Source organism: Gossypium arboreum, chromosome 11 (assembly GCF_025698485.1).
Source record: "Gossypium arboreum isolate Shixiya-1 chromosome 11, ASM2569848v2, whole genome shotgun sequence".
Lineage (NCBI taxonomy): Eukaryota > Viridiplantae > Streptophyta > Magnoliopsida > Malvales > Malvaceae > Gossypium > Gossypium arboreum.
The window spans coordinates 126,764,387-126,776,490 of record NC_069080.1 but is presented as its reverse complement, the minus strand read 5'-3'; the positions used below and the strand labels follow the sequence as shown (position 1 = coordinate 126,776,490).

Below are 12,104 nucleotides of genomic sequence, written 5' to 3'. Positions count from 1 at the left end.
ATTTTGCTTATAATGTGTAACCATAAAAGCCCTTTATTTGGAAGAAGGGGTGGCACTCTGACTACTCTCATGATTTTTCTGGAGCAGCTTGTGATGATTTTGAATTATAAAAATTTTTATTCAAATAGAGTTGCATGCTAGGAAACAATTGGAGGCAACTCTTAAAGCTACACTAGTCGAGAAGGAATTCATAGAAGGCGAATATTAAAGAAACTAGGTTATTGCAAATCAGAGGATTAGATGACAAATATTTTCACTAAAATTTTCATGATAGTCGATTTGAGTTTCTTAAGAATAAATTTGGTGTCTGTAACACTTAAGCCAGGAGGAGAATGTTAGTATCTCAAGGTTGCATCTGTTTTTTAAAAAATAAGACTTAAGTCGTAGGGAGATTTCTTAGCTTGATAGGAGTAGCAATTTGAATTTTTTGTTGAAATTGTTACTTAATACTTACATATAAGGGCTGCTTTGTTAATGAATTAAATCATCCCTTCAGTCATATTTTTTTCTATGTTTCAATTAGTTATTTGCTAAACCAACATTTATTCACATAATTATAAAAATAAAACTTAATCAAATTCAATTCTAATAATATTTAAAATTATTTTTTTCACTGTTTCAACATTTAGGCTCAACTCAATTACATCCTTAATTAACTTAGATTCAGTTTAACTCAAAACAATCACACCTTAGCTGCTAAAATGTTACACATTTGCTGCACCTTAACCCGCAATCTGCTGCTTCCAACTTCGAAATAGTTTAATACAATCCTACAATTATTCAGTCATAACATATATTTATATAAAGCTCCACCACTAAAAACATGAATTCACGTAATATTTTTCATGAAAGAAATTATAATCATGTTTCGGCTAGGAACAAGTAAAAGTTTCAGTTCTACAATTCAAGAGTGAGGAATTTCTATTCCACTTGTACAAAATTTAGAATACAAATAGCAATTAGAAGTTACTGAAAATAAAAACATCATTGGAGTTAATGCAAATTCAACACTACCAACAAAGCCTCAACAAGGGCTCTAAAATAGATTTGGCATTCGGATGATCCCATTCCACTGATTCCCACCACTCTTCTGGCTTTATACAAATAAGAGGAGAGAGAGGGCCAGATGATTGAAGTCTAATATTATCAAGTTGGGAAAGATTAAGAGGCATCCTTTTTAATTTCGGACAATTTCTTACCTAAATTATTTCAAGTGAATCACAAACGATTACTCCATTAACATTGCAAATGCTCTTCAATTTTGGTAGATTCCATAGTGAAAATAACCTTAATTGTGGTAAATGAAACTCCATGGTAGCCTTTCCTCTTTGATTCCATCCAAGTTCTATTGCTATTATTTCCTCTAGCTTGTTACACTCTGATACGCTAAGCTCTTGTAAATTTAGTGGCAAGCAATTTGGAGAGAACAATTTTTTCAAGCTTTTACAATTATATATATCAAGAAATTTAAGAGAGGAGAATATGCTAAGTGAGATAAGAATAAACTTGGAGAAAAGCGGATACCCTTTGCTACAATTGAGATTGCACTCCTTAATGTATAACTCCTCAACATGTGGAAGTATAATCTGATTGGTATAGATATTACAACCACATAACTCAATGTACTTTCTTGTATTAATTTGCTCCACCCATCCTCTCTCACCCATGCGGATGATGTATTCAAGAGGTTCTTCTCGACCATGTAAAGCTTGGACATACGCATTTAAGTTGTGTAATTCGTAAAACCTCCCTTTAAGAATTTCCAGTTTCTTCAATCCACCAACATCTTCTCCACTTATCAATGTTTCACCAACAATCAAGTCTTGAAGGAAAGAAAGTTTTGATAATGCTCGATCAGGAATCTCATGTAGGTCTCCTATACCATTCAAATTCAGGTAATTGAGTTTCAACAAGTTTTTCATCTCACAAGGGACCTCCTTGATATTTGTTGCTTCAAGATTCAACTCCTTCAAGACTTGAAGTTTTGAAAGTGATGGCACCTTCTCTAAACTTCGACAATGACGAAGCAATAGCGCAGTGAGGTTCTTCAAATTAGCAATGGAATCTGGGAGATACTTGATAGGATTTGCAGAAAGATCAAGAATCTTGAGTCTGTGCATATGCTTGAAGAAGCCTTCTGGAATGCTTTGTATATTACAACCAGACAACAATAGTGTTGTGAGCATCGGACACTTCGGTGGCGATATTTCCAAAGGATAGGGAAGCTGTAAACCCCAATTCTCCATCAATGAAACTTTTTCTAGGTCCTTTCTCCATTCTTGCATATCTGGTGGCTCCGTTAATCTCATGCCAGCTTTTACCAAGAACCGAGGTGTTCTACATGTGATATGTAATGCCATGTCCCTTACAAGATCATGCATCTTTACACATCTTCCATTTTCTATTTCGGTAGGAACTTCTAACAAACAGTTGTTTATGAGTCTATTCATTATTGCACAACCCTTGTCATACTCTGCTTGCCTACTGTTCATTTCTTCGACAAGCCCTTCTGCAATCCAAAGATGAACAAGATCTATCTCTCTGATTGCAAAATCTTCAGGATATAAGGTACAGTTGAGAAAACAGTGTTGAAGTTTTTGATCCTTTAAACGATCATAACTAAATCGCAATTGTTGGATCACCTCATCTTCCAATCCATTAACACTTTGTCTTGCTAAACTTAGTTCCTTTAGCGCATTCCTCCATTCAAAAAGGTCATCAAGTACCTTCATACAAGCAGCTACAACAATTACTCCCAAGGGCAAACCCGCACAATGCTTAGTTATTGTTAAGCATTGGCCTGCAATGCAACATATGGCCAGCAAGTCAGCAAGCAGACCAGCAGTGCAGCAGAACCGAATGCAGCAACTAGCTTAGGATCATTTTGTTCTTTTTTGTTTCAATGTAACCAACTTCAGTTTGTTTATAATTTGTAATCTAAGTTAGTAGGATTTTGGATGTAATGGATGTAATGGCTGATATATCAGCTAACTTTAGTTTGAAATTTAACTTGTATTAGTTGATTACTAGTGGGAGTAGGTAAATCATTAGGTAATAGTCATTTGACTTGCAAACTTTGTATTTAGTTTTCATTATCAATGAATGATGTATGTTGCTGATTTTTTATCCATGTTTTCTGTTCTCAAGTTCTCTTCTTTTGCTCTCGGTTTTCATTTAAGTTCTTAAGCAATTTATTGTCATTTGTATGTTGCTGTTGATTTTGTTCCAACAAATGGTATCAAGAGCCTAAGTCTTTGAGGGCCTTCTCTTGGTTGTTGCTGTTTGTTTGTGAAATCGAGCTTAAGAAAGTAGGAAACCGAAGCTGTTGAACTTGTTATAGCAGGATGAGCTTCACACCACCTCAACCTCCTGTGTTCACTGGTGAGAACTACCACATTTGGGTGGTAAAAATGAAGACTTACCTTCAGGCACATGACTTGTGGAGTGTAGTGGAGAATGATGCCGAGCCACCTCCACTGAGAGCCAATCCTACTGTTGCTCAGATGAGACTGCATGCTGAGGAGTCTGCCAAGAAGCCTAAAGCCATGGCCTGCTTGCAGAATGGAGTGTCTGATGTTATCTTCACTTGCATTATGGCATGTGACTCATCTAAGCAAGCTTGGGACAGGTTGAAGGAGGAATTCATGGGGTCTGAGAAGACTAGACAGCAACAGCTGATTAATCTAAGGAGAGATTTTAAGAATCTCAAGATGAAAGAAGCTGAGACCATTAAGCAGTATGCAGATAGAATAATGGCCACAGTGAATAGTATAAGGTTGCTTGGTGTAGACTTTGTTGAAAGTAGGGTGGTCGAGAAGGTGATCACCACACTTCCTGAGAGATTCGAGTCTAAGATATCTTCATTGGAGGACTTGAGAGATCTCACAACCATTTCTCTATCAGAATCGGTGAACTCACTCTATGCTTTGGAGCAGAGAAGGGCTAATAGGCAGGAAGAAAACTCTGAGGGAGCCTTTCAAGCAAGGGCCAAAGAAAGCTCTAGTGCAAGTCAAAAAGGCAAGAAGCCTTGGCTTGACAAGAAGGACAAAATCAGAAAGGATTCAAGCAAGAAGACCTACCCACCATGCACTCACTACAAAAGAACCACACACTCAGAAAGAAACTGTTGGAGAAGACCAGATGTTCAATGCTGGAAATGCAAGCAATATGGTCATGTTGAGAAAATCTGTAGGAGCAAAGGCAAAGTACCAGTACAGCAACAAGATCAGGCACATCCTGCTGAGGATAACAAGCTCAAGAGGAGCATGTTTTCAATGCATCTTCCTTTGCAACTACAAGCAAAGCCAAATGTAGCTGGCTTGTAGACAGTGGCTGCTCACATCACATGACTACTGATGTGAACCTATTTAAGGAGCTTGACAGGAGTTTTAGCTCAAGGATCAGAATTGGTAATGGTAGCTTAATTGAAGCTAAGGGCAGGGGTGATGTGTTGATCAGCTCAAGTTCAGGTAACAAGCTGATTACTGATGTGTTGTATGTGCCCGATATAGACCAAAACCTGCTGAGTGTTGGTCAGCTGGTTGAAAAAGGCTATTCTTTATTCTTTAGAAGTGGTTCCTGTGTTATTGAAGATTCACTTGGTCAGGAAGTTGTCACAGTACCTATGGCAGACAAGTGTTTCATGTTGGATGTTAGTCAGCTTGAAAGGAGGGCATATTTGAGCCAAAGTGACAATGCTGGCCTATGGCACAAGAGGCTAGGTCATGCAAATTTTAAGTCACTTGATTTGCTGTATAAGCTTGGTTTGGCAGAGGATATGACCAAGGTTGAGCCACTTGAAGGTGTTTGTGATGTTTGTCAACTTGGCAAGCAAGCCAGGCTTCCTTTCCCAGTTGGTCAAGCATGGAGAGCTCGAGAGAAGCTTGAACTGGTGCATTCTGACATTTGTGGCCCAATGAAGACCCCTTCACTAAATGGGAGTAAGTACTTTGTACTTTTCATTGATGATCTAACCAGATTTTGTTGGATTTTCTTCTTGAAACAGAAGTCTGATGTGTTTGAAGCTTTTGGAAAGTTCAAAGCCATGGTTGTAAACCAAATCGGTTGTAGGATCAAGACATTGATTACAGACAATGGGGCTGAGTATCTATCTGATAGATTCAATAGGCTATGTGAGCAGGCTGGGATCCATCATCAGCTAACTACAGTGTACACTCCTCAGCAAAATAGAGTGTGTGAGAGGAAGAATAGGACCGTAATGGATATGGCCAGGTGCTTGCTGTTCCAAAGCAAGCTTCCAAACTCATTTTAGGCAGAGGCTGTCAATAGCTCAGTGTACCTGCTCAACAGGCTTCCAACACATGCTGTCAAGGATAAGACACCTTTTGAAGCATGGCATGGACTCAAACCATCAGTCTCTCATTTAAAAGTTTTTGGATGTGTGTGCTATGTCCTTGTACCTGCAGAAAGAAGGACCAAGCTCGAGAAAAGGTCTGTTCCATGTATTTTTGTAGGCTACAGCAGTGATAAGAAAGGCTATAGAGTCTATGATCCTTCAACAAGGAAGATTTTGGTAAGTAGAGACATTAGATTTGATGAAAAGAAGATTTAGAACTGGGATGGTTCGAATGCAAGTCACTTTGAAGAGGATTTAGCTGAAGACAACTTGGAGCTAGTTGAAAGTGAGCTTAGTAATGGCAATCTTGATGACCTTCCTGTGAGAGGTACTAGGTCCATTGCTGATGTTTATCAGAGATGCAATGTAGCCATTGTGGAGCCTTCGAGCTATGAAGAAGCAGTTAGGGATATGAATTGGAAGAAAGCTATGGAAGCAGAAATGGACATGATTCAAAAGAATCAGACTTGGGACTTGGTTGAGAGACCAGAAAAGAAGGTTATTGGAGTTAGATGGGTCTTTAGAGCAAAGTTCAATACTGATGGTTCATTGAACAAACACAAGGCAAGATTGGTGGTTAAAGGGTATAGCCAGCAGTATGGAGTTGATTTTGAGGAGACTTTTGCCCCAGTTACAAGATTGGACACTATCAAGCTGCTGTTTGCTTTGGCTGCACAGAAGAAATGGCAGATACATCAACTTGATGTTAAGTCAGCCTTCTTAAATGGTTTTCTCAAGGAGGAGATTTACATAGAGCAACCCGATGGCTTCCAAGTCCAAGGACAAGAAGACAAGGTCTATAGGTTGAAGAAGGCTCTATATGGGTTGAAACAAGCACCTAGAGCATGGTATGACAGGTAGATGCTTACCTGTCTAAGCTCGGGTTTGAGAAAAGCCTAAGTGAGCCAACCCTCTATGTAAAGAGATCAAAGGATGAGACATTGCTAATTGTCTCGATTTATGTTGATGACTTGCTAGTGACTGGATGTAGCACCCCAAACCCGGCCTAGACGTTAAGGCCGAATCCGACGTGCCATTTTGAAGTCAAAAACCCGTGTTCCCTTTTTAGTGTTTTAAAAAGCTGACTTTTGTCAAACTAACCAAGTGAATGGAAGTGGGCACCGGTAGGTATCCATAACAGGAGGTGAGCCATGAAGGTCGCTTAAGTACCAAGCTCTCCGATTGGATCCAATCCTAGACATGTCCACATCCATTGCCACACTTGGTTATAACAAGTTGAAATCTCTTTGGTAAATCGAATATTCGTGACGTCGTGTTATTTCCAAAAAAAAATATCTATCGTTTTGAAATCACGCCCTAAGTCTAGCCCATTTGAATTAGTATCCATCAATTTAAAGTTGTTTTTAATAATATAATCCCAGAAAAATCAAATAAGAAAATAAAGTTAAAATGGCCTTATTACAACCCAAAAATTAAATAGTAATTAAAAATAACTTAAGAAAACCAGTCCTTTTTTTTTTCAACCCAAAAGTATTCACCATGGCCACTCTGAATCCCCTCCGGCTCCAAGTCACCCACATCAAGGCTCACCTGCAAGGTTAAAGAAGGGGTGAGTTTGGGGAAACTCAGTGTGTAAGGAAAACCCATTCAAAGCCCAAGTCAGCTCAAGCCCATTGGGCCTAAGCCCATGCAGTAATAAAGTGGTACTGGGCCAGAGCCCTTTTCAGATTACAATAAACCGGGCCTTAACCCTTATTCAGATAACAAGATGGCCCATAGGCCCATTTCAAAATACATGCAACATCAAGAAACATATGCAAGCCCATTTGGGCGACTACTCAACCCACCAACCACTACACTCCACCGCACCAGCCATACACTCCATGTGGGGAATAGCTCAACCCACCCATTTCAACACTCCACAGCTTGCGACCTTGTTGCTCGCTTATCAATAATTGAGGCAAAGCCTCCAAGACGTGGACAAGCCACTTTCAGTACTTCCTCCGTCAATATCCCATCCCATGCATCGATAATAACAACATGGCATGCAAAATAACAACAATCAAACATGCATTTAGGTTAATTTAACCCTAGGGGTATTTCGTAATTTATCTCCTAGGGTAAAACTGTAAATTTTCCACTTTTAAAGGTATTTCAGTAATTTATCTATTTTAGGGTTTTTCATGCATTTTCCTACCTTTCGCGTACTAATAAAATCACTACCGAGGGTTCTTACCGAATTGGGCCCGTTGGCCCATCATTCCAATTTTGGCCCATTAAGCCCAAAATATCAAGGGCACGTAAATCATGCACTTTGCGGTCCAAACATTGCAGCTTACCAAAAACATTAATCGATTTACCTCACGAGCATTCAGACACTCGCAAATCTACAAAATACGGTTTTCGCATTTCGACTTTTCGACTTTTGCCAATCTAGACTAAGAAAGAGGGTGTTAGTTACACACTGCTTATGCACGATATGTTGACGAGATCCACACACGAACCGCCGACAATTGGATTACTAACACGTTAATCTAACTATTAAAATACAAACTACGTATTAACCCCTTACAATATTCGACCAACCACACCTACAGATCATAGTAAGCTTATAAGAAATCAATAAGCAACTCATTAACAAATTTTTGTCAATGTTTACCACATAATCATAATTTCACTGAAAGCTATCTTCCTGAGCAACAGTTACTAAATCATTTATAACTGGAGCTACGAAACTCCAAATCAAGTTCCGTTAATTTTCCCTAAAAATAGACTCATATATCTTCTATCCATAAAATTTTCAGAATTTTTGGTTTAGCCAATCAATACCAGATTTTTCTCAAAGTTTCCCATGTTTCACTATTTGACTAATCTGACCACTCTTCATTACGAATCAAATTTATCATTGTACAGAATTCAAAATATGTTCTTGTTTATTTCATTAGAAACTAGACTCAATAAGCTTTAATTACATAATTTATTCAGCTTGTAATTCATCTCTCACAATTTATGGTGATTTTCCAAAGTCATGTTACTGCTGCTGTCCCAAGCAGATTTATTACCAAATCACTCTTTCATACACCTATCTTGCATGCATGTTATTTAAACATGTATATCACCAATCAATCATCACATATCTATGATTTTACTTAAGTATAATCTCCATTTCATCATTTTAAAGCACAACATATTAGCCGATTTTTCCCCTTAGCATCTAAGGCACATGCATGCTCATTTGTTTGGCTCAACTTCACCTATCTTCCATTTTTCATCAAAAGAACATGAAACAACAACCATTTCATTCATTTTAATTCATGACCAAATGCTCACAACATAACCAAAAACCAAAATATGCTTCAAGAGTTAAGGTAGAATCAAGAAGAACCCATGAACATCAAAATAGAAGCAAAGTAACAAGAGCTTACCTTCAATTGCCCTCCTCCTAGTGACCGAATATTCAAGGGTTTCCTCCCCTATTTGCTCTCTCTCAAATTCGGTTATGAAGAACAAAGAATGAACAAAAACCTTCCTTTACTTCCTTTTGTTATTCTTATCACTCAACATTTTATGACACATAAATGATATACTAATATTTGTGCCATACTCATGCCATAATTCCAATAAAAATATGCCCATAATGCTTACCATGCCCATCATCCATTAACTATTAAAATGCTAAAATGCATACATTATCAACTATCCATCACCTTGGCTGGCCACTACATTAAAAGTGGGGAATTTGACATGCAAATCCTCCTATTTTGCACTACTATTTATTTGGCCACTACAAATTAGCCTATAGCATTTTCAAACATTTTCACATAGGTCCTATTTCATAATTTCACTCCCTTTTCCTTATGGAACTAAAATTAACTAAAATTAGCGGGTTCTATCTTAAGCTTGGGCCGTCTAGAGGCCCACTAACATAATTAAACCTATGCCAACATTCACAGAATTCGCGAAAATTGGGGCATTACACTGGAAGCAAGGATGTTTTGGTTAATGAGGTTAAAGCACAGATGCAATAGGTATTTGATATGACTGATTTAGGGGTCATGACCTATTTCCTTGGTATGGAAGTGAACCAGACTGATCGAGGGATATTCATTAGCCAACATGCATTTTCCTTGAAGATACTTGATAAGTTTAGCATGCAAAATTGCAAGCCTGTAAGCACACCAATGGCTCAAGGAGAGAAGCTGTCAAGAATTGGTGATCATGTAAGGGTCGATGAGAAGGAGTATAGGAGTTTAGTAGGTTGCTTGCTCTATTTAATAGCAAGCAGACCTGACTTGATGCATGCTGTAAGTTTGTTGGCAAGGTTCATGCATTGCTGTAATGTAGTGCATTTCAGGGCTGCCAAGAGGGTGCTGAGATACATTAAAGGAACTTTAAAGTTTGGTTTGTTGTTCAAGAAAGAAAAGGAGCTGAAGCTGGTAGGTTATTCAGACAGTGATTGGGCTGGTTGTATTGATGATATGAAAAGCACATCAGGGTATTTTTTCACCCTTGGCTCGAGTATGTTTAGCTGGTGCTCAAAGAAGCAACAGACTGTTGCTCAATCCACTGCAGAAGCAGAGTATATAGCAGCAGCAGCAGTAAATCAAGCCATTTGGCTTAGGAAGTTGCTATATGATCTTAATGAAGAGCAACTTGAACCTACTGAAATTAAGGTTGACAATCAATCAGCAGTGGCTATTGCTAAAAATCCAGTCTTCCATGGTAAGACTAAGCATTTTAAAATCAAATTTCATTTTGTTAGAGAGGCTGACCAGACAGGAGAAGTTAGTCTTGTTCATTGCAGCTCACAAGATCAATTGGCTGATATCTTGACTAAGCCACTTGGTACAGCAAGGTTTAAGAACTTAAGAAGTAAGATTGGTATGTGTTGCATACAGTCCAAGGAGGAGTGTTAAGCATTGGCCTGCAATGCAACATATGGCCGACAAGTCGACAGCAGACCAAATCAAAGCAAAGCAGAACCGAATGCAGCAACTAGCTTAGGACCATTTTGTTCTTTTTTGTTTCAATATAACCAAATTCAGTTTGTTTATAATTTGTAATCTAAGTTAGTAGGATTTTTGATGTAATGGATGTAATGGCTGATATATCAGCTAACTTTAGTTTGAAATTTAACTTGTATTAGTTGATTATTAGTGGGAGTAGGTAAATCATTAGGTAATAGTCATTTGACTTGCAAACTTTGTATTTAGTTTTCATTATCAATGAATGATGTATGTTGCTGATTTTTTATCCATGTTTTCTGTTCTCAAGTTCTCTTCTTTTGCTCTCGGTTTTCATTTAAGTTCTTAAGCAATTTATTGTCATTTGTGTGTTGCTGCTGATTTTTGTTCCAACAGTTATTGATTTTCCAACTGGTTCCAATCCTGGAATATTTAGAATATTCCCACCTACAATCTCCAAGAACAAGTTCCATGCCTTTTCTTCCGCAAGAGGCTTTATTTGAATTACTCTATTACAACCCACATGTCGACACACATCAAGTAATCGCGTTGTTAACACTAATTTACTCCCACTAGAGGACTCAGGGATTCCTACCTTCTCAAGAGAAACCTTCTCCTATACATCATCCAAGATCATCACAAACCTACTGAACTTGAAAGACAATGTTTCAAACAACATCCCTGCCCTTGTTGTTTCACATTCATTGCCAGAAAATTTTACATCAAGTTTACTTGCAAGGTCTTTCTGCAATTTAGCAAGACTCATCTCCTTTGATACACTGATCCAAATCACAACATCGAACTTGTGGGTCTCTTTCAAGAGTTGATTGTTTATATGCTTCATAATGCTTGTTTTCCCTACTCCTCCCATCCCCCAAACTCCAATTTTTCGAACCTCATCATTCATCAAGCACTGCCAAATTTCTTCCATGCATAACTTCGTAGCTTCACCTGATAGAGTTGAAGTCGATAAAACTTGTCCAATCCGTCGAGGATTGCCAACCACCAAACCTTCACAAAATTTGCCTTGTTGAATATGTTCTTCAACTTCCTTATCCTCATTAACACATCTTCTGCGTGGAAACCGCGTGTAAGAGCACTGCTTTCTCCGATTCTTCCATCAAGGCTTTGTATTTCGCCATTGATTCTTTCAACATTTTCCAACCATATTTGGACCTCTTTCTTGAGTTTCTTTGTTGGCTGCAGCTCTGAGCTCACTCTAGATTCTATGTCTTCCTTCAAACCGTTCAAATCATTTAATTTCCTTTTAAGCTCATTCATATTCTGATCGAGGCTTCTGTGATTGTCCAAGTGTTTATCAATCTTATTCAGAAAATAATCCATAGCTCTCAGTCAGGAAAGCTGCATAACATGCAATATGTTAGAAACTAAGAATGCATTGTCAAGTCTAAATTTTTGTGCATACATGGATTCCACAAATTGTTTAACAAGTTATTAAATGTGTGGGTTCTATAGAGACATGTAAATCAAGAAAAATTCTCATCTAACGATTAATGAAATGAAAGCAATAATTGAGTGGCATAATTAAAAAGCCTTTCACTCACAAGTAAAATGGCAATCTCTTTTCTATATTGTAAATCATAGATGAACAAATTTAAAGAAAATTAAGAATACTTGTATCAAATAATTTCAATATCGTGCACTCATTCTGAATCCATATAACAAAGAATCCTCACAGAGATCAATCCAACCATCATCAGAATTCTATCTTCAAATTACCAATCCGTATTAGTAAAAGCTGAAGTGAAACATACCTGAGACCAAGAATTGATTGGCTTTGAATATAAAATGAACAATGCAGA

General features: G+C 37.8%; 2 protein-coding genes and 1 pseudogene across 2 annotated transcripts; 1 reads left to right on the top strand and 2 right to left on the bottom strand.

The window, feature by feature from the left end:
- Nucleotides 1–1,199: 1,199 nt before the first annotated feature.
- Nucleotides 1,200–2,732, bottom strand: LOC108472040 (probable disease resistance protein At4g27220). The gene has a single exon (XM_053021387.1). It carries the CDS (start codon nt 2,730–2,732, stop codon nt 1,200–1,202), a length of 1,533 nt encoding a protein of 510 aa, XP_052877347.1.
- A 612-nt stretch (nt 2,733–3,344) lies between these two features.
- On the top strand, nt 3,345–4,325 carry LOC108472041 (uncharacterized). Its single transcript, XM_017773564.1, has one exon. It carries the CDS (start codon nt 3,345–3,347, stop codon nt 4,323–4,325), a length of 981 nt encoding a protein of 326 aa, XP_017629053.1.
- Nucleotides 4,326–10,618: 6,293 nt separating this feature from the next.
- LOC108472042 (probable disease resistance protein At5g43740) lies at nt 10,619–11,625 on the bottom strand (annotated as a pseudogene).
- Nucleotides 11,626–12,104: the final 479 nt, after the last annotated feature.